The following is a 21989-nucleotide window of genomic DNA, read 5'->3' on the forward strand; positions in this document are numbered from 1 at the left end:
ATTACAACTAGGCATGACTATAAAAATAATAAGTGTGGTCAAACAGTGCCTCATACTTTTGGCTATATCCTCAATTTCTCTCTCTGCAAGAATTAGGTCTACCTACCTTTGGGACAATTTTATAGGCAGCCATAGACAGTTAAGGTCTCTTTACATTTCTGTAAAGTTTGTAGCACTAGTCTATAAAAGATAGCAATGAGATAGTTCTAGCAGTGGGTGAAGAAAGTACGTAACTGTGTTTCAGAAGAAACATTTATCTGTCTTTTGATCCAAGCTTCTCAATTAACTCTTGAAGAGGTGCCAATTCACGCCTATCGATCAGATTAAACTCCTAAAAAAAAGAGAAACATTTAAAATCAATTAAAATCACAACTTTGCAAATGTAATTATTTATAAAGGAAAGGGATTCATAACTTTAGGTTTCTGAATAAGATGATGCCTTTATTTTAAAATAAGGTAACTTTTACTTCCTTTATTAAAACCTAAACAATTTTATACTATGTAAGTAACTATATATCAGCATGTTCCTCACCTAGTTAAACATTAAGATCTAAGTTATGTGACATCTAAATTTGCCTAAAAATTAACTGAAAATTACGTAATTCTAAACTTAGGCTAAAGGAATCTTTTTTTTTTGGTTTTTGGGCCACACCCGGTGACACTCAGGGGTTACTCCTGGCTATGCACTCAGAAATCGCCCCTGACTTGGGGGACCATAACCATGATCTGTCCTAGACTAGCGTGGGCAAGGCAGATGCCCTGTGCCACTGCTCCAGCCCTTAAAGGAATCTTATTTTTGGGGGTTTTTGGGTCACACCCGGCAGTGCTCAGGGGTTGGTTACTCCTGGCTCCAGGCAGGCACGGGGGACCATATGGGACAACAGGATTCGAACCGATGACCTCCATGCTATCTCTCCGGGCCCTCTTAAAGGAATCTCAATTATTTTTTTATTAATATCTTTATTTAAGCACCATGATTACAAGCATGTTTGTAGTTGGGTTTTAGTTATATATATATATATATATATATATATATATATATATATATATATATATATATATATATATGAACACCACTCTTCACCAGTGCAATGTTCCCACCAACAATGCCCCCATCTCCCTCCTCTCCCACCCTTTGCCTGTATTCAAGATAGGCATTCTATTTCTCTCACTCACTACCATTATCCTAGTAGTTGTCAGTGTAGTTATTCTCTAACTGAACTCACCACTCTTTGTGGTAAGCTTTATATCATGGGCCGGACCTTTCAGCCCTCATCTCTATTGTCTTTTTGTATTATTACAATAATGTCTTTTATTTTTCTTAAAACCAATAGATGTGGGGCTGGCGCGGTGGCACTAGAGGTAAGGTGTCTGCCTTGCTAGCGCTAGCCTAGGATGGACTGCGGTTTGATCCCCTGGCATCCCATATGGTCCCCCAAGCCAGGAGTGACTTCTAAGCACATAGCCAGAAGTAACCCCTGAGCATTACCAGGTGTGGGCCCCCCCCCCCAAAAAAAAAACCAAAACCATAGATGTGAGTCTATTCTGTGTCTAGTTCTCTCGCTCTGATTTATTTCACTCAGCGTAACAGTTTCCATGTCCATTCATGTATAGGAAAATTTCATAACTTCATTTTTCCTGACAGCTGAATAGTAAGGAATCTTAATTCTTTTTTTTTTTTTTTTTTTTTGGGCCACACCTGGTAACGCACAGGGGCTACTCCTGGCTATGCGCTCAGAAGTCACTCCTGGCTTGGGGACCATATGGGACGCCAGGGGATCGAACCGCAGTCCATCCTAGGCTAGCGCTGGCAAGGCAGATACCTTACCTCTAGTGCCACCACGCCGGCCCCAGGAATCTTAATTCTTAATTTGATGTCACTTTGTTTTGTTATTTTGGGGCCATACCAGGCTATATGCTCAGGTTTTACCCATCACTCAGGGATCACTCCTGGCAGTGCTCAGGATGCTAGGGATTGAACCTGAGTTGGCCATATGCAAAGCAAGTGTACTCTCTGGCAACTCAACCAGAGATAAGACACCAATAAGTTATTCCATACTTCTTTTCAGACAGACATCTCATGAAATAATCCAACTGCAAACATTTTCCCAAAGGGATTACTTTATCCAGCAATTGCAGTTGAAAAGGAATTAACAGCAAAACCATTTTTTGTGGGGTTTTTTTGTTCTTTTTTTTTTGTTCTTTATTAGATCCTAACTAGAGTCCTGGAGTGTCCACAGGCAGAAGGCTCAAAATATGGGTGACACTTCTCTATGCTGTTACACAAATCAATGACATAAACATCATGCAAAGAACAAGAAAACAAAAAATTCTACTTATATTTAGCTCTACATCAAAAATTAAGACACTGCTCTTCAATAAAGTTATCAATCTATGCAAGACCAAATCACAATCATAATCTAAGCAAGACCAACATACCTGAACAAAAAAAATAAAGTGCTTAAAGGAGGTGTTGAGGTGGGCCTCCTCTTGCAGCTGCATCACAGAGTCAAAGTGCTGGTGATAAATATGAGCATAAACCCTAAACAGACGCTTTAGGATGGTCTTTGCCACAGACATGAAGTTTTTGGGAAATGGAACACCTGTAATCATATGTACATAAGCATCGATTAGTCTTGTACAATGGAAAGTCTAAATCATGCCATGTGCAACTCTAATACACAAACTCACTCCTTCACAAATACAGACCTATTTCCAGTTTAGTTTTGGTAGTGCTCAGAGATAACTTTTTTTTTGGGCCACACCTGGCGGTGCTCAGGGGTTACTCCTGGCTGTCTGCTCAGAAATAGCTCCTGGCAGCCACAGGGGGGGGGGGGGGGGGGGGCATATGGGACACCGGGGATTTGAACCACCTTTGGTCCCAGATCGGCTGCTTGCAAGGCAAACGCGCTGTGCTATCTCTCCGGGCCCAGAGATAACTCTTGGCTCTGTGCACATAAGGCAAACACCCTCCCTTGCTGTACCCATCCACCTCTTAAAGATGAGGGCTGGGAGATGGCTTAGCATGTTGACCTAGCACTGAAGTTTGTGTTGGTTAAACCACATTCAAGAGTGGCCCACTGATAGAACGTGCTGATGTCAAAGTGGAGTGCATGTTCTGCATACCACTGGCCTGGGTTTGATCTCCAATGCTGCATGGTCACCTGATCACTAGGCGTGGTCATCTCCTAGCAGCTGAAGCACACCAGCCCTCCCTAACCTTCTTTTTTTTTTTTGGAATCTGTACATTTTTTTTTTAATTTATTTATTATGAGAACAAGGGTGCAAAGAAAGAGGACAAGGTAAAGTTACAGTGGAAGGACAATCACCCATAACATAATTCTCAGAAGTCCCTTTGCTGATATCTTAACTTTGAAATTTCAGCCAAAGAACATTAAGATAAATAAGACAGAATCCATGTACAATTACTTTGTCCCTCAAGTACCCAGATTGTAACACATTATAATATTTCTTAACAGTACACAAGGCAATCTAAAGCCGTAAAACTTACGTAACTCCTTAAACATTACAGGCATAGTATTTTCTTACATTTCCATATACATGCATATTAGCTTAAGTTAACCTCAAATTTTAAGTGAGTTCTTTTTAAGGATTAGAGTCAAAGGAGCACAATTAAAGTGGTGTTAGAGTGGCAATTGTTGTTTGCATAGGCCCACCAAAATATGAGGGACATGGAAAGAAATAACCTTGGCCTAAGTACAAAGAGACCAGACCCCTGAAGTTTCCTGGCACAAGACCAAGTCTAGACTCCAGGCAAGTTAGATCGTCCAATCCAATACATTGTCTGTAGTGCCAACACACTTTTATTTTTCACACAGTCTCTGTTGTTGGTATCATGTTTCTGTATTAAAAATCCTGGAATCTGCATATCTTACATTGAAGTCAGGATGTGGAGCATCCTCTCCTTTCACCTCACAATCAAAGGGCAACGCAGGGAGCCCTGTCCTGTAAGCAGGTCGTTGTTGTTAAGTCTTCTCAGTGTTAAGGGAAGTCTCTTTTGAGCAGGTCGAAGTCTGAGCAGTGTAGGTCTTCTGTGGTAGAGGATTGCTTCCAAGTGATGTTATAGACTAGCCTGGATGTTTCGTGGATGGCTTCCCTGGTTCAGGGGAGAATGGATTATGCCCTTTCTTCTGAGGTCTGTGCCAGGTCGTTATGTCAATGTTCAGGGTGTAAGGTCCCTTTGCACTACAAGACTTGTGTGTTCCAATCGCTATTAGATAGGATCTTATTTGTATGTATAGTATTTTCCCATTTTAATGTGCCTATGCAAATAAGAAGCAATGCCACGTGGTGTTATTGGCGCATATGGGGGCCATAAGAACAATTCCAATGATTCCCATGACATGGTTCAATCATAAGCATTAAACTGGGGGACTCTTCCACCAAAATACCTTGTTAAACAGCTCAAAAAGAGAAGATAAAAAGTGGTTAGAATCATCACTGTATAAGACAACATTTAGTAAGAATTATAGCTGTCAGAGAAAAAACACAAAATATTCTAAAGAAATACGTGTCCATTTTATGTATCTTGAAACAGTTTGGGGTTGTCACACACAATGCACAGCTTTGGACTGTGATTAGGATTGTACACTACTGACGTTAAAAAGAGTAATGTAGGTTAGTGATGTTTGAGAGGGGGTTAGAGAGTTAAGAGGTAAAAAAGAGCTTTGTAGGGGTGTGGGAAAGGGCAGAATACAAAATGAACATTCTGTATACGCAAAACATAAAATAAGAATGAGGAATATTCTGAATACATGAAGTACGCGGTTCTGTAGTTTTGGGATGCCTAGGGAGGAATTTCTCACCCCCTCCCCCCAGGCCCGATTAACCAGGCGTGGCCCTGAAGACCCGCCTGGTGTGGGGGGAATCATGCTCTCCTGGACTAAGTGGTCAGCCCAGGGGTCCTATGGCTAGCTGTCCTGCCCAGAGCCCCCATCATACCAGTCAAAGGCACACGAAATCCTGGCATGTCCTCCCTAACCTTCTTCTTTTTCTTTTTTTTTTTTTTTTTTTGTGGTTTTGGGTCACACCCGGCAGTGCTCAGAAATTGCTCCTGGCAGGCACGGGGGACCATATGGGAAGCCGGATTCGAACTGATGACCTTCTGCATGAAAGGCAAACGCCTTACCTCCATGCTATCTCTCCGGCCCCAGCCCTCCCTAACCTTACATTTTTTGTTGTGACAATAAATTCTTAAATATTTTTCCCTTTAATTTTTATTTCTCTAACATTTCCTAGTAGTTTGAAATTTAGTATATTTTGTCTTTTTTTTTTTTGGTTTTTCAGGCCACACCCATTTGATGCTCAGGGGTTACTCCTGGCTAAGAGCTCAGAAATTTGTCCCTGGCTTGGGGGGACCATATGGGACGCTGGGGGACCGAAGCATGGTCCTTCCTTGGCTAGCGCTTGCAAGGCAGTCACCTTACCTCTAGCGCCACCTCACCGGCCCCAGTATATTTTATTTGTATACATGAATTTTTTTTTTATGGATTTCTACCTAGTCTTGACTAGCTTGTTCTTTCATACATTATTCTGAAACTTATGGGGATATTTTTCTGAAGTGGGTCTTGTATGCATGTACTACTATGTACATGACTTTTAAATCAAATTCCTTTTAACTTAGAGTTTGATAATGGGTGTTTTTTTTGCTTTGAGGAAAAGGGGATAGTAAAAACTTATATGGGAGACAACCCAAAAGCCTGGTTTTGATCTCTGGCACAGAATGATCCCCCAACAACAAACCAGGAGAAGCCCCTTCCCAGCACTACCACCAGGTATGCCCCCACTCAAGCAACAAAATCAAAACTTTAAATTACATAAAATACGGGTTCACTTAATAAGAATAAATTGCGTTAGATGCTGCAGAAATAGTACAGCAGGGATTAAGGGACATGCTTTGCATGTGGCCACTCTGATTAAATGCCCAGCTCCATATGGTCCCCAAGCATCACGGGGTGCAGCCCTACAGATTGTGGGTTCTGCTGGGGTAGCCTGGGGAATATCCAAAGCACCACATTCTTGAGCCTGGCATTGGACACCAGCCTCAATGGCTGACAATTGCTGGGAGGAGCCCCCATAACCTGAAGTAACAATTGGGAGGGAGCCTCTAGCTATGTGCACACCTAGGTTTGATCCCAGCAAGCTAGGTATGGCTTTCAAGCCAAAAGCAAACAATATAAATACTCTTACTTTTCCACAAGGGGGAGACTTTAATGTTTAGAGAAATATAGTGCTTGAATCGAAACACCTTTCAAATTCATTCTAACAAACTTTCAAGCAATGTTTTTATTCAATAAAATAAAATGTCTTTATTCAATATATAATAAAGACTAATAAAAGAAACAACAGATTTAATAATTGAATAGAAAATTTGACCCTAGTCATGCATGAAAATTGCTTTGCATACAACCTACCCATGTTCGATCCCTGGCATGCCATATGGTCCTTGGGGTACCACCGGGAGTAATTCCTGAGCGCAAAGTCAGGAGTAACCCCTCAGAATTGCCAAAAGAAAAGATTGGCCAAAGTGAAAACAGCATGATGGGAAAAAAAAATCCTTTTGATCTGGAATGATAGTACAGCATGTAGGGTGTTTGCCTTGCATGCAGCCAACCTGGGTTCAATCCCTGACATCCCATATGATCTCCCAAGTCTACCAGGAATGATTTTGAAGCACAGAGTCAGGAGTAACTCAAGTCCTGCTGGATGGGTGCAAAAACCAAAAAAAACAAAAAACAAACAAAACAAAACAAAACAAAAAACTCTTTTACAGGTCAGAGCTATAGTATAGTGGGTAGGGTATGTGTCTTTACACATAGTCGACTCAAGAGTTCGATCACTGGCACCCCATATGGTCCCCTGAGCCACACCACGAGTGATTCCTTAACACACCAGTAGTTAAGTACACAGCCCTGCTGGCTGTGGCCCTAAAACAAACAAAAAAATTAAATATTGTAATAATACAGAGACAATAGAGATGAGGGCTGGAAGGTCTGGCCCACGATACAGAATTTACCACAAAAAGTGGTGAGTTCAGTTAGAGAAAAAACTACACTAACAACTATCAGGACAATGGTAGTGAGTAAGAGAAACAGAATGCCTATCTTGAATATAAGAAAGGGGTGGGAGAAGAGGGATATGGGATATGGAAGGAACTGATAGTGGGATAGTTGCAATGGTGAAGGGGGGTATTCTTTTTTTATATATATAACTAAAACTCAACTACAAACATGCTTGTAATCATGGTGCTTAAATAAAGATATTTATTAAAAAAAATAGCCACAGGTTGAGGGAACACTTCCTGTGAGTGAGAGGGGACTATACCTAATTGTGCTCAGGGCTTACTTGTGACTCTGTGCTTAAAGGACATTACTGGCAGTGCTCAAAGACCATATGAATTGCCAGGATTAAACTTATACAAGGCAAATGCTGTAAACCATATTACTTATACAATCTAAGAAAAACACTTTTCAAATAATTTGCTGTATTTCAGATGAATAAACTGGCCCAAACTGTTATAAAAAAAACTTTTGTCCTAAGTCACTTAAGAGACTTTTCTGCTCTAGAGAATTATCTGTTGTCTTGAACACAAATTCCCTACCCACACTCCCAATTTCTCTAAGCACATCTCTTTAAATAAAACTATTTTACTTCACGGGTTGGAGAGATAGCACAGCAGTGTTTGCCTTGCAAGCAGCCGATCCAGGACCTAAGGTGTTTGGTTCAAATCCCAGTGTCCCATATGGTCCCCCGTGACTGCCAGGAGCTATTTCTGAGCCGATAGACAGGAGTAACCCCTGAGCACTGCCTGGTGTGGCCCAAAAACCAAACAACAACAACAACAACAACAACAACAAAAACAACCACCATTTTACTTCACTTAAAAAAATGGAGAGAAAAACAAAATAATCTACAACATCAACTTACCAATCTTAGAAGGAAAAAGGGTTTCATCATCAAGTTGATCCTGAACCCAAGTCATCAAATAGTCAATATATTTTGGTGCAGAACATTTGATTGGCTTTTTAATATTTGTGCCATCTGCCCAATGATATTCATACCTGGGGAGAAAATCGTTTTACTGACAAAGTTTTTTAAAACACTGACAAACCTAAAATTTGCAATCAAAACTATTCAAAATCTGTCAATAGGAATTACCTATAGGGACTGGAGAGAGAAATTACCTATAACTAGTAAATTACTTAAGGATCTATTGAAGAATTCTGACATCTCCCTTAAGTCATCTATATTCAGATGATTATGATCAGAAACGAGCAGGGATGTAATTCAGTTCTAGAATGTGTGTCTTACATGGTCCTTTGTTCCCTCCCTGACAACTCCCCCCACAAATTAGTTAATTGGGGAAAAGAAATTCTGAAAAATAAAAAGGATAAAACTGGTTGGTAATGACAAATAGATAGATGCTGCTTGCAATAATAGTCCTGGGAAAGAAACAGGAACTACATTCCTATCTGCTAGACAAGAGGTGGTAGAAGCTGGGTAGAGGCTAATGAATTCACCACATCCTAAGATCCCTGGTTATCAAGTCACCTTCAGTACAGCCAGCCAGTTAAAATCCTACTAAAAACATTCGTAGACCATCCTCCCATACCCCACCTTTACTAAGCTAGAATGACTATCAAGATTTATGCTCAAGTTCACTGTGTAAAGAATTTAAGCATATAAAAATTTCCTACTTCTTTTAATTGCTTTTTGTTTGTTGTTGGCCACTCCTGGCGATGCTTAAGAGACCATATACGATGCCTGGGATAGAACCCAGCCAGCCATACCCTACCTGCTCTACTATCGCTCTGGTCACTTTTTATTTTATTTTATTAGACAATATCTTTATTTCTGGTCACTATTTTTATTGCTTTAAGGAATTGAACTTATTTCGAGAACTAAACTTTAAACATACAAAGACATCCCTCTCAAAATAGTATAATTAAAAAAGGACTATAAAATCAATAAGGACCTTGTCCCCTCTCCCCTTTATACTTACAGCAAATTGAAAAAGAATTCCCCCAGTGTTATATATCTTGATACCATCTATCATTATATGAAATCAATCACTAAGGAAAAAAAAGACTGGAAGGAAACCAATAAAACATGAATTCTGGGCCCGGAGAGATAGCACAGCGGCGTTTGCCTTGCAAGCAGCTGATCCAGGACCAAAGGTGGTTGGTTCGAATCCCGGTGTCCCATATGGTCCCCTGTGCCTGCCAGGAACTATTTCTGAGCAGTCAGGAGTAACCCCTGAGCACTGCCGGGTGTGACCCAAAAACCAAAAAAACAAACAAAACAAAACAAAAAACCATGAATTCTACCACACCTGAAATTATTACTCAGTATTCTAGAAAGTATTATAATAAAAAAATACTAACTTAGCATCTGTAAGTCAGATCACTTTTGAATTTTACTTTGTTGCCACACCCAAACAAATGGGTGTAGTGGTGCTCAGGGGCTACCCATGGCTCTCCACTCTGGAATCACTCCTGGTGGTGCTCAGGAGATCGCCTGGGATGTCATTGGTGAGAGGGGCGTGTGTGTACAAGGAAGCACCTTTCCCAGATAATTTCTTATAAGAAGTATTTCTAAATACTAAATAAGCACAAGAAAAAAAATCAAATGTAAAAAAGGCAACTAAAATCTCTTGAGAAATTTATATTCTAAAAAATACTTTATATGTTAAAAACAGAACTATTAACTTAATTTAAAAATAAAACTTATAATTTATGGGCCCGGAGAGATAGCACATTGGCATTTGCCTTGCAAGCAGCCGATCCAGGACCAAAGGTGGTTGGTTCGAATCCCGGTGTCCCAGATGGTCCCCCGTGCCTGCCAGGAGCTATTTCTGAGTAGACAGCCAGGAGTAACCCCTGAGCATCGCCGGGTATGGCCCAAAAACCAAAACTTATAATTTATGTTAAACCTAATGCAAATTTACTTTTACTCCAATAATTGAGCATCTATATTTATAATGCAATTATAAAATTAAGTACCTAATTTAGAGTAACTAAAATAATTCAACTCATAAAATCTGTTTTACACAAACTGCTTTCACATAATCGAGAAAAACAAAGTCTTTATAGTTTTATTCCTATTAACAATAAATTTGTCCCAATAACTCAAACATGTATGGCTGTATACATACCGTGGTCCTGCAGACATGACTGGACAGCTTGCTTCAGTGCAGAATTCTGTAATGGTTCCATACAGCATGTTGATTTGGTTGAAGAAATCCACAGCTAAGATATAACAATAAAATTTCATTAAAGGTATTAAAATCATAGTAATTTTAACAGTTCATCAGATCCTCAGTTGAAGGAAAATGGACAATATACAAATCAAATTCATTTTGGATAATCCTTAGACAATTCAACAACCAGAAATTTTTTTTAACTTGTCATATTAAAGTAACATTTTATAGTCAGTTTTAATGAGATTTTAACAGTTTAAAAACAGAATGAAAAACGAGATGTTGGGTAACTAGATTCAATCCTTGACATCCCATACAGTCCCCTGAGCCTGCCAAGAGCTCAGAGTGAGCTCAGAGCCAAGAAAACCCCTGAGCACTAAGATGTGACTTGAAAACAAAACAAAATAAAAAAGAAAATAAATCTACTTCACCATAAAAATTTGAGGCTGGTGTGGCCGAAGCACTGGTGCAGCAGTAGGGCATTTGCCTTGCACACGGCTGACCCAGGATGGACCTTGGTTGAATCCCCTGGCATCCCATATGGTCCCCCAAGCCAGGAGCAATTTCTGAGCACAGTAAGGAGTAACCCCTGGGTGTCACCAGGTGTAGCACCAAATTAAAAATATATAAATAAATAAATAAAATTTGAGGCTGGGATCAGAGAGATAATACAGTGGATACAGGATACTTGCCCTGCACGCAGATGACCCGGGTTTGATACCCAGCATTTCATATGGTTTCTGATCCCATATCCCCTGAGCATCACCAGAAATGATTCTAAGTAAGGAACCAGGAGCATCGCCAAGTATGGCCCACTAAAAATAAAAAAAAATCTTGAGGACTAATGTATACCAAAGAACATAGAGGACAATGTCCCTTCTCTTGGAGTCTTCCGCTAAAGGAGTCTCTGGCTGAAGAGATGAATCTTAAGATAGGATTCAAATGTCAATAGAGTAAGTGCTAAGGATTTAGAGAAAAGGCAACAAATTAACAAGGTAAGGCATGGAGTTCCTAAAGAGCTTCAGCAAGACATGTAATAAAAAGAAAGAGAGTGGGGCTGGAGCAATAGCACAGTAATAGGGCATTTTACTTGCATGCGGCTCACCTGGGAGAGATCCGGTTCATTTCCCGCATCCCATATGGTCCCCCAGCCTGCCAGGGGCAATTTCTGAGTGCAGAGACAGGAGTAAACCCTGAGCATAGCTGGGTGTGGCCCCCAAACTAATCAATCAATAAATAATAAAGTTTTAAAGAAAAAAATAGGGGCTGGAGAGATAGCATGGAGGTAAGGCGTTTGTTTGCCTTGCATGCAGAAGGCTGGTGGTTCAAATTCTGTTATCCCATATGGTCCCCCTAGCCTGCCAGGAGCAAATTCTGAGCGTGGAGCCAGGAGTGATCCCTGAGCGCTGCCGGGTGTGACTCAAAAACCAAAAACCAAAAAAAAAAAAAAAAAAGGAAGAGAATAATCAATAAACTGAATAATACACATTATTCTGCAGAGGACTATTATAAATCTTGGAAAGTCTGAAGACATTGTTTTCTAAAGAATACCTAAATACTAAAGAATGTCCAGGGGCCGAAGCGGTGGTGCTAGAGGTAAGGTGTCAGCCTTGCAAGCGCTAGCAGAGGAAAGACTGCGGTTCTATCACCCCCCCCCCAGTCCAATATGGTCCCCCCAGGCTAGGAGCAATTTCTGAGCCCTTAGCCAGGAGTAACCCCTGAGCATCAAATGGGTGTGGCCGCTCCAAAAAAAAGTTAAAAAGAAGAATGTCTAAAAAATGCCCATCGCCACCTGAGATTGATCTCCATCAATCTCAGGGCACTGAGCCAGGAGTAACCGGAGCACCATAGGGTGTGGCCTCAAAACCTAAATAAATGATTTCATGCAAATCTCTTCATAAACAACTTTCCTCTTAATCATACATTGGGGCGGGGGGCATACCTGGTTGTGCTTACTCCTAGCAGGCTGGGGGAAATAAGGATGCCAGGGATCAAACTTGAGTCAGATGTGTTCAAACTGAGCAACTTACCCACTGTACTATCATGTTTCTAAGAAAGTAACTTGTAGGCATTGACTATTCATTGGAAACAAAGCCAACAAGATAGCATGCTGATTTATGGTTCTAAATCAGTTAGTCTTTAAGTGCCAGTGAGCAGGAATAAAAAGGCTGAGAATCACTAGTAGTCTACAGCCTTGGCGATAGCTGCTAGTTCTCAGACCTATGTGCAGATAAGTGCGGATCCACAGGTGTAAAAAAGTTTAAGAATGCTGGTCTAAAGCAGCTATTTTCAAAATGTGGCCCAGAGATCACCTGTTTCTGGGGTGATCTGTGAGCTCAGAATCATTTTAACTATCTCTATCATTCTATTAAAAGGCACAGTAGAATTTCCAGCTGTGCCATGATGTATGGTATCCTAAGTGACTAAAAGGAGAAGCAGTTTAAGATTTCAGTTGTCTCCTACTACATTTAAGATTTGCAAGGGGGGCTGGCGCTAGAGATAAGGTGTCTGCCTTGCAAGGCAAGTGCTAGCCAAGGAAGGACCGCGGTTCGATCCCCCGGCGTCCCATATGGTCCCCCCAAGCCAGGGGCAATTTCTGAGCGCTTAGCCAGGAGTAACCCCTGAGCATCAAACGGGTGTGGCCCGAAAAACCAAAAAAAAAAAAAAAAAAAAAAAAAAAGATTTGCAAGGGGAGGAAGGGTTAGGGGCCGGAGAGATAGTATGGAGGTAGGGCATCACCAGATGTAACCCAAAAGTCCAAAAAAAAAACGGGGTGGGGAGGTGGGGCAAGACCAATAGTCTAGGGACCAACCTGGGTTTAAGTTCCAGCATCCCATATAGTCTCCAGAGCCCCAGGATTTGAGTGCAGGGCCAGGAGTAAGTCCTGAATACAGCCAGGTATGGTTCCCTACTCCCAAAAGTATCAATTTTGAAGTAGTGTGCCATAGTAGCACTACTCACACTTATGTGCTAAATATCCACAGAGCAGATATGGAACATTTTCCACATTGCAGAAAGTCCTATTAGATAAAACTGTTACAAATCTAATATTACAGGAAATAAAAGAGACTGACCAAAGTAACAGATGCCTTGGATGATTAAATCAGGAGATTCTTATGTGGTAAACAAGCTGGCTTCTCCAACAATAACAACAAAATAGACTTAGAGGAGATTGGGGATATCAGGTGAGTGTGCCCCTTCCGATCTTGCAGGCATGAGGCTAGGAGTTTCATCTGTGGCACCCCCCAAATGTTCAGTGCAAACCCAATGGCAATGCTATTTATAGTACCTGGCACTATAACAACTATGATTTCTGAGGTACAACCACCATGTATTTGCAAGTGATGCAACTAAGTTTATGACCTCCAGTAATGATCACAAACAAGTTCATAACAATGGAAAAGAATGCAGGGTGGAGGTTGGGGAGAAGTATAAAACAAGAAACTATGTAAAGACCTTACTGAGTCCCAAACGAACCATAAATTTGTTTAAAAAAGAGGAACTTTTGTAAGACATCAGAAAAACTGAACATTGTGTATTTGCTTACAAAAAATGGGTGTTCTGGTTATGACTGCAACCCAAATATGATGTTACTTAAATAAAAAATATATTAAAAAATACGGTATATATTGTCACTGTCTTTAAAAGGGGGACTATCTTATCTTAAAGATAATATCTTGGGCCTGGAGAGATAGCATAGTGGCGTTTGCCTTGCAAGCAGCCGATCCAGGACCAAAGGTGGTTGGTTCGAATCCCGGTGTCCCATATGGTCCCCTGTGCCTGCCAGGAGCTATTTCTGAGCAGACAGCCAGGAGTAACTCCTGAGCACCGCCAGGTGTGGCCCCAAAACCAAAAAAAAAAGATACTATCTTAAAGAAATAAAGATGAAATAACATGGAATTTAGTTCAAAAAAATCACAGTAGGATACAGATGGATACACTGACCACTGAATATTGCTGAAGAGGAGAGAAACTTGGAAATTCAGTGTACTAGTTTCTTTACTGTTGCATGCTTTTCAAAAAATTCATTAGAAAATAAAAAAAAAATTGGGGCTGGGAAGGTGGCGCTAGAGGTAAGGTGTCTGCCTTGCAAGCGCTAGCCAAGGATCAGGACCGTGGTTCGATCCCCCGCCGTCCCATATGGTCCCCTCAAGTCAGGGGCGATTTCTGAGCGCATAGCCAGGAGTAACCCCTGAGTATCAAACGGGTGTGGCCCAAAAACCAAAAACCAAACAAACAAAAAAAACAAATAAAAGTAAAATAAAATAAAATAAAAATTATAAAAGATTTCTAAGAGTTAACCCTGACTTCCCAGAACTGAGTTCATCTCAGAATAGAGACTCAACTGAAAGCGAAATCTGTATATTTGTCTGTCTCACCCTCACTTCCTGAAACTCAAGAGTAACTTTCAGTTGAAGCGACCCTGTTTCCTCCAGATATTTCAATTTCCTCTGACAACTCCAAAGTCATTTCCAACATGTACCTAACTATAGACTGAACTTTCCTCTCTTTGCAGCAGATCAAGGGGCGGGGGGTTTACACTATTAGGAGGACAGATTATCTTCATCAACAGTACCTGCTGAAATGATCCTAAAGTACTTACCATTTCTCTTCAGTTCTTAACCACACAAGCTACCTGTTATATTATTATCAGTTATAACTCATCCCTATAAAAGAAAATTCATCAAAAAAATTTCAGAAAAAATGTTCTTGGGGCTAGAGAGATAGCATGGAGGTAGGGCGTTTCCCTTGCAAGGTAAAGGACAGTGGTTCGAATCCCTGCATCCCATGTGGTTCGCCAGCCTGCCAGGAGCTATTCCTGAGCGTAGAGCCAAGAGTAATCCCTGAGAGTTGCTGGGTGTGACCCAAAACCAAACCAAAACAAAACAAAACAAAAAAAAGAAAAAATGTTCTTGTAAGTCAGCAGAGTTGACCATTATTAAAAAAACTTACTGTTCACAGCAATCCATTCATTGAGGTCCTCTCCCTCCGGCAACATAACAGCTTGTCTCAGATTCCCACTTCCCAGAGTTGCTTCCGCATGCTTTAAGAGTTCATACTGATGAGATCCTTCAGGAATATTCTTCTTTGGTTTGAACGTTTTAGAAGAGCGGCTACTGCTGTTAGGTTAAAAGTTGGGAGTGGAGAGATATATTAATTTTCTGGCAGAAACAAAATACATACTTTAGGCATCTTATTTTTTCTAGAAAAAAATATTTTTTATCCAATAAAAGATGCCAGGATGGTAGAGGTTTGAGGAGTGAGAAACTGAGAAGTGACATAGTAAGAGAGTACAATAAAATATTCTTCCTCACAAAGAAACAATTACACACAGAACGCGGCTTAACTATGTACTATGAAGCAGTTTACTGTAATAGAAAGGACATTTTCTATTACAAAAGAAGGAAAAACCTGGATTGTAGTTCTTCTAGATAAAGAATACTTGATTCCGGATCTGCCTTTAATTCTGACTGTAGAAATCAACTTTAGGTTCCAATTTCTACCTACCTTAGGGTAAGGGAGGTCACCTAGGGTTCTCATAGCCCAAATCCAATTTTCTCTATCAAAAAAAAATTGTGATGCCAACAAAGCAAACCACAAAAGTAAGACTTACACCTTCCACAGGGAAAATGAGATTTATTATAGGAGAAAAGTATTTTTTTTAACTTTCTTTTCTTTTTTGTGGGGCTGAGGTTTGAACCCAGGTCCTCAAGCACAAAAGGCATACACTCTACCACTGAGATAGAACCTTAGCCTCTTTTTATTATTTACTTTTATCTCATACCATCCATAAGATCATTTTAAACATAGCTAAAAACTACTTAACAGAGCAGATTTATAATAAAGAAAAATATTATTTGTAACAATAAAGAGATTACTATATATTACTATATAGTAATATTACCGTAAGGATTAACTGTAATTTAGATACTATGTTAAGAAAAAAAGTAAGAAGGAGTATGAGCAATAGTACAGCAAGTAGGGTGTTTGCCTTGCACATGCTCAACCCAAGTTCAGTCCCGGGCACTCCTTAAGGTTCCCACAAGTACCTCTAGGAGTGATCCCTGAGAACAGAGAAAGGATTAAGTCCTGAACACCACTCGGTGAGGTCAAAAAGAGAACACTTTATTATTATTATTATCTGGGGGGGGGGGGGTGTCACTCCCGGCGGCACTCAGAAATCACTCCTGGCAGGCTCAGCAGAATATATGGGATACTGGGAATCGAACCAGGCTATGCCCTGTGTTGGCCACCTGCAAGGCAAACACTTTACCGCTGTGCTACAAACACTTTACCGCTGTGCTATCACTCCTGCCCAGATAGAGAACACTTTAAAAGAAGGAATAGATAGAAAACTGTTAAACACATAATTAGTAATGAACATCTCAAAAGCTGTCAATTAAAATATTGTTCCTCTGGGGCCAGAGTGATAGCTTAGCATTAGGGAGTTTGCTCCCAGGCATCCCACATGATTCTTTGAGCCTGCCAGGAGAGATTTCTGAGCACTGAGCCAGGAGTAACCTCTAAGTGCCGCCATGTGTGGCTCAAAACATAACTAAACAAGCAAACAAACAAAAAAACACTATTCCTCAATCTGAGTGGCATAAGTTAGAATTTAACGTTTTAATATAACAAATGTATAATATTTAGGAAGGTTGATATGGTGGTATTGAATAAGGAGATGTTTTTCAGATTTTTTTTTTGGTTTTGGGGTCCAGCTTAGTTAAGGGTGCTGGGGATCAAACCCAGGTCTTCTGCATGCAACACATGCACTCAGCCTACCAAGCTAACTCTTCAGAGCTTTAATGGTTTTAATGGTAAAAATCTGGAAACAATCCTACAGCTCATTAATAGAGAAATGAACTGGCATTAGTCTCATAACAAATGCCATCTGGTTATGAACAAGTCCTGTAGTGACATAGAAAAACCTCAAAACTCTGGGCTAGCACAGAGCAATGATTCTGAATGTCTCCCTTGCCAGCCTATGGTCACAAGAGCAAATACCTGATTTCCTATACTGTACTAAGCAAAATCCTGTCTGCATATGTGCAAGCACCACAAAAAGGGAAATAATACCCGGCAAGTGCCTGTGAGTGTGATCTCTGGTGAGCTAATGTAAGCACTTCAGCAGACCTGTGATGTACATGAGTGGTTCCCCGGGCCTTCTGAGCTCAGGTATTGTCTGATAGCCTCTAGCACAACTGATGTGGCCCTAAAACAAATCCAAACAAGCTTGTATTCAGTAAAGAATTCTTTCCCTAGGGGCCGGGCGGTGGCGCTGGAGGTAAGGTGCCTGCCTTGCCTGCCTGCACTAGCCTAGGACGGACTGCGGTTCGATCCCCCGGCGTCCCATATGGTCCCCCAAGAAGCCAGGAGCAACTTCTGAGCGCATAGCCAGGAGTAACCCCTGAGCGTCACAGGGTGTGGCCCAAAAACCAAAAAAAAAAAAAAAAAAAAAAAGAATTCTTTCCCAAAACCAAAAAAACAAATAATCTAACTGAAAAAAATGATCAAAGGGCGAGATAGCTCAAAGCACTGGGCTGGAGAGATACAGCAGGTAGGGTTCCTGCTTTGTACATGGCAGAACTGAGTATGATCTTTTTTTTTTTTTTTTTTTTGAGTATGATCTTATAATATTCTATGAGCCTGCCAGTAATGACTGATCCTTCCGCACAGAGCCACGAGTAAGCGCCAGGCTTACTCAAACCCCAATACCCCCCTTCAAATAAACCAAAGAAATCCTTATGCATGCTTTGCAAGCAGAAGACCCAGGTTTGATCCCTGAAACTACATGGTCCCCACCCCCTGACCACAGTATGGGTGGTCAATGAGAAAACCACATCAGAAGTAGGGCTTTCATTACTGTTGAACATGCTTCCAAAACAAAACAAAAATGGTCAAAGGACGGCCAACTCACTGATCTTAATAAAAATGCAAATTTAAATTGCTGGGTGATTATAATAGAAAAGACAATTTCCAACTTTCAGCAAATACACATCTTGTCTACCTAAAAATACATATAATATAAAGTAGGTACTTAACGTGATAACACAGTGGGTAGGGCATTTTGCCTTGCACACAGCCAATCAGGGTTCAATCCACAGCATTCCATATGGTCCTCAGAGCCTGCCAGGAGTGATTTCTGAGAGCAGAGCCAGGAATAATCAGAAAACCGATGGGTGTGGCTCAAGTGAAAAAAATTTTTGGGGCCCGGAGAGATAGCACAGCAGCGTTTGCCTTGCAAGCAGCCGATCCAGGACCAAAGGTGGTTGGTTCGAATCCCAGTGTCCCATATGGTCCCCCGTGCCTGCCAGGAGCTATTTCTGAGCAGACAGCCAGGAGTAACCCCTGAGCACCGCCGGGTGTGACCCAAAAACCAAAAACCAAAAAAAAAATTTTTTGGTACGCAGAGATAGTACAGAAGATAAGGCACTTGCCTTGCATATGGCCAGGTGGGTTTGCTTCCTGACAACTTGTAGTGTCCCACAGTAATGCTAGGAATAATTCTTGAGTGCAGAGCCAGGAGTAAGCCCTGAGCATTGCTGGATCTTAACTCCCAAATAAAACAACAAAAAGTGTGGGGGTAATAGTAATAGTATAGTGGGTATGGTCATTTGCCTTGCTTTATTTAACCCAGGTTAGATTCCTGGTATCCAATATGATCCACCAAGCACTGCCAAGTGTAACCCAGAGTACTTCTGGGTGTTGTTCCAAAATAAAACAACAATAAAAATGTTTTCATCTTAAGGAGGCTGGAAAATTATAACTTTCATAATATTGCTGGAACTGTAAAATGGTGTAATCTTTGAAAAGTCAGTACTTCAAAAAGTCAAACATCTACCAAATAAATCTGCAATTCCACTTTTACGTGTATTCACACAAAAAATGAATATACGCATTCATACAAAAACTTGTAAACAGAACTTCACAACAGCAGCATTTATAATAGAGCGAAAACGCATATGCTCCTCAACAAACAAAACACTGAAAGAAATAAAATACCGAGGTTCCACAAATCAACCAATCATCCACAAATTCATCACTAAACATTATTTTTAAGTGAGCTGATGTTTAATAAAAAAGACTGGAGGAAGGGTCGTCGAGGTGGCGCTAGAGGTAAGGTGTCTGCCTTGAAAGCACTAGCCAAGGAAGGACCGGTTGATCCCCAGGCGTCCCATATGGGGGGGCCAAGCCAGGGGCGATTTCTGAGCGCTTAGCCAGGAGTAATTACCCCTGAGCATCAAACGGGTGTGGCCCGAAAAACAAACAAAAAAAGACTGGAGGAATAAGCTATTGTTCTAATTAACATGCACATTTGCAACTAAAATCAAAATTGTACAAACTTGGGGCCGGAGAGATAGCATGGAGGTAAGGCGTTTGCCTTTCATGCAGAAGGACGGTGGTTCGAATGCCGGCATCCCATATGGTCCTCAGAGCCTGCCAGGAGCGATTTCTGAGCGTAGAGCCAGGAGTAACCTCTGAGCACTGCCGGCTGTGACCCAAACCCCCCCCCCACCACCAAAATTGTACCAACTTCTAGACAAGGTAGGACATGGTAGTTGTACTGGAAGACTGTGTCCTTAGGAAAATAACCCAAGGACCAAAAAAAATGAATAAAGATATTCTTAGTAGTTGCTATATTATAATAGCACTATGCTATAAAGAATTTAAGTTTCACAGTAAAAACTGGGTAGCTAAGTTCTGGTTATGAACACTTCAAATCTTGGGGCCAAGGTGACAAGTTCAAAGGACTGGGGCACATGCCTTGCATGCAGGAAGTCCTGGACAGTCAGTCTCCAGCACTGCAAACCCCCCTTACAGACCCCCAACTCAGCCAACATCAACCCTCAGCCCAGCCATGAATGCACGTCGGGGCGTGGCTCCCAAGCCAAACCCACAAAAGCAGGAGGGTGGATGCTTAAAACTTGACATGGAAAATACATTCACCCACACAGCACAGTGAAGCAACGAGCCACAAACAGGCAGAGCGAGAGCGAGACACTGGCAAACAAAACTGGCAGGAAGAGAAGAGCGAGCCAAGCTTCTGCAAGCTTTAAGTTGGCTAAAGAAAAAATCAAAACGGAGGACGGAGCACAGCGGTAAGAGTACTTGCCTTGCAGGTGCCAGGAGGCCCTGAGTTCGAGCCCCAGTGCAACCCGAGGAAATAAAGAAATAGAAGAAATGATCAGAGAAAATTCACAAACATTTCCTAAAATGTTAAGTCTCATTGGGGACTAGGAACGGGAAGATCTCCAACCAGGAATCTATCTACAAGGTGGGCTGTAGCAGAACAGGACATAGCTCAACTGCAACTGAGTTTTCCCCAGAACCGGATTTCCCCCGCTGAGGGAAGGATTTTGCAATCTAACACTCGGTGGAGTAAATTTAAAAAAAGCTCCAAGTTGGGGCGTTTGCCTTGCATGCTGCAATCGACCCAGGACGGATGGTGGTTGGAATCCTGGCATCCCATCTGGGCAAAAAAAAAAAAAAAAAAAAAACCACAAAGATAAAATAAAAAATAAAAAGATAAAATTAAAAGCTCCGGGCCCGGAGAGATAGCACAGCGGCGTTTGCCTTGCAAGTAGCCGATCCAGGACCAAAGGTGGTTGGTTCGAATCCCGGTGTCCCATATGGTCCCCCGTGCCTGCCAGGAGCTATTTCTGAGCAGACAGCCAGGAGTAACCCCTGAGCACCGCCGGGTGTGGCCCAAAAACTAAAAACAAAAAAATAAATTAAAAGCTTTAAGTCGGCTGGACACTTGCAAGGAGGCTCTAGCCCGGGCCTGGGCCCCGCCCCCGCCGGGTCCTCCGCCCTCTGGGGGCGCTGGGGCAGAAAAGTTTGAAGACTCCGCCGAGCTGGAGCCTCTCTAGCCCACCGCGGCCTTCATCTCCATGGTCCTCGACCCTCCAGCCTCCCCCCCCCACCCAGGACTGTGACCTCCCGTGACCTCCCGGACCGGGCACACACTTATCCCCGGAGCTTCCCGCGACCTCCGGGACCCCCACCACCGCGGCGGCGCCCTCGCCTCCCTCCACTCACAAGAGGAAGCTCATCGTCCACACTCGCAGGGGAGGGGCCGCGAGCCCCCCTGCGCTCAGGATCCCGAGACGGCGCGGGAAACCCGGAGAGGCAGCGGAGCAGCGTTCAAGCCCGAGCACGGCTGGAGCTGAGGGCGCAGTCTGCGCCGAGCCGGAAGTGAAGACGGAAAGCCCCCGACGCCGCTCCGGCCCTGAAATGAGGAAGTGGCAAAATCTCGCGAGATTAAAGCTTGCGCGACTCCACCTCTCCTCCTCCTCCTCCTCCTCCCTCCCTCGAGGGTTTTTTACTGCCCGTCCAATCTGGTGGCTCAGCCAATTAGCGTTCTCCAAAGCAGAGACTTCCTGCCTCCAGGGGCGTGGTCAGATTTTGGTCCAGGAGCATCCGGAGATCTTCCGGGCCTTGCCTTGCTCGGTAGGCTGCTTCTGTGCTTCCAGTGTGGCAGAGAGGGGGGTCTCTTTGAAGGCTGAAATTTGCTGAATGCTTAATTTGATTTTAATTGAGATTGTAACTCATGAAGACGGAATTCGCTTTTTTTTTAAAAAAAATATTTCTTGTTTTAATGATTTTCAAAAATATACTTGCTACTGCTCTTTTTTCTTCTTTCTCTTCCATCTCTTTAGTTTTATTTCTATTTTCTATTTTTTTAAATTATGTTGTTTGTGGACTTCCTAACACATATGTGTTATGATCAGTTATTCAACTACGTGATGCATTTAAAAAATAAATTAAA

General features: G+C 41.9%; 1 protein-coding gene across 1 annotated transcript; it reads right to left on the bottom strand.

Annotated features, from left to right (window-relative positions):
* Nucleotides 1-248: 248 nt before the first annotated feature.
* Nucleotides 249-21461, bottom strand: MOB1A (MOB kinase activator 1A). The gene is made up of 6 exons (XM_049784440.1): nt 21260-21461; nt 15173-15339; nt 10175-10268; nt 7948-8081; nt 2440-2603; nt 249-331 (listed from the first exon to the last, which is right to left on the bottom strand). The coding sequence occupies exons 1-6, from the start codon at nt 21271-21273 to the stop codon at nt 254-256; spliced, it is 651 nt and encodes a 216-aa protein (XP_049640397.1). The 5' UTR covers nt 21274-21461; the 3' UTR covers nt 249-253.
* Between the last annotated feature and the right edge of the window lie 528 nt (nt 21462-21989).

Source organism: Suncus etruscus, chromosome 12 (assembly GCF_024139225.1).
Source record: "Suncus etruscus isolate mSunEtr1 chromosome 12, mSunEtr1.pri.cur, whole genome shotgun sequence".
Lineage (NCBI taxonomy): Eukaryota > Metazoa > Chordata > Mammalia > Eulipotyphla > Soricidae > Suncus > Suncus etruscus.

Coding starts and splice junctions, on each gene's coding strand:
- MOB1A (XM_049784440.1), bottom strand. Junction 10,269..15,172: donor TGAATGGATTGCTGTGAACA/GTAAGTTTTTTT, acceptor GTTATATCTTAG/CTGTGGATTTCTTCAACCAA. Junction 2,604..7,947: donor CCTTTTTCCTTCTAAGATTG/GTAAGTTGATGT, acceptor ATATGATTACAG/GTGTTCCATTTCCCAAAAAC.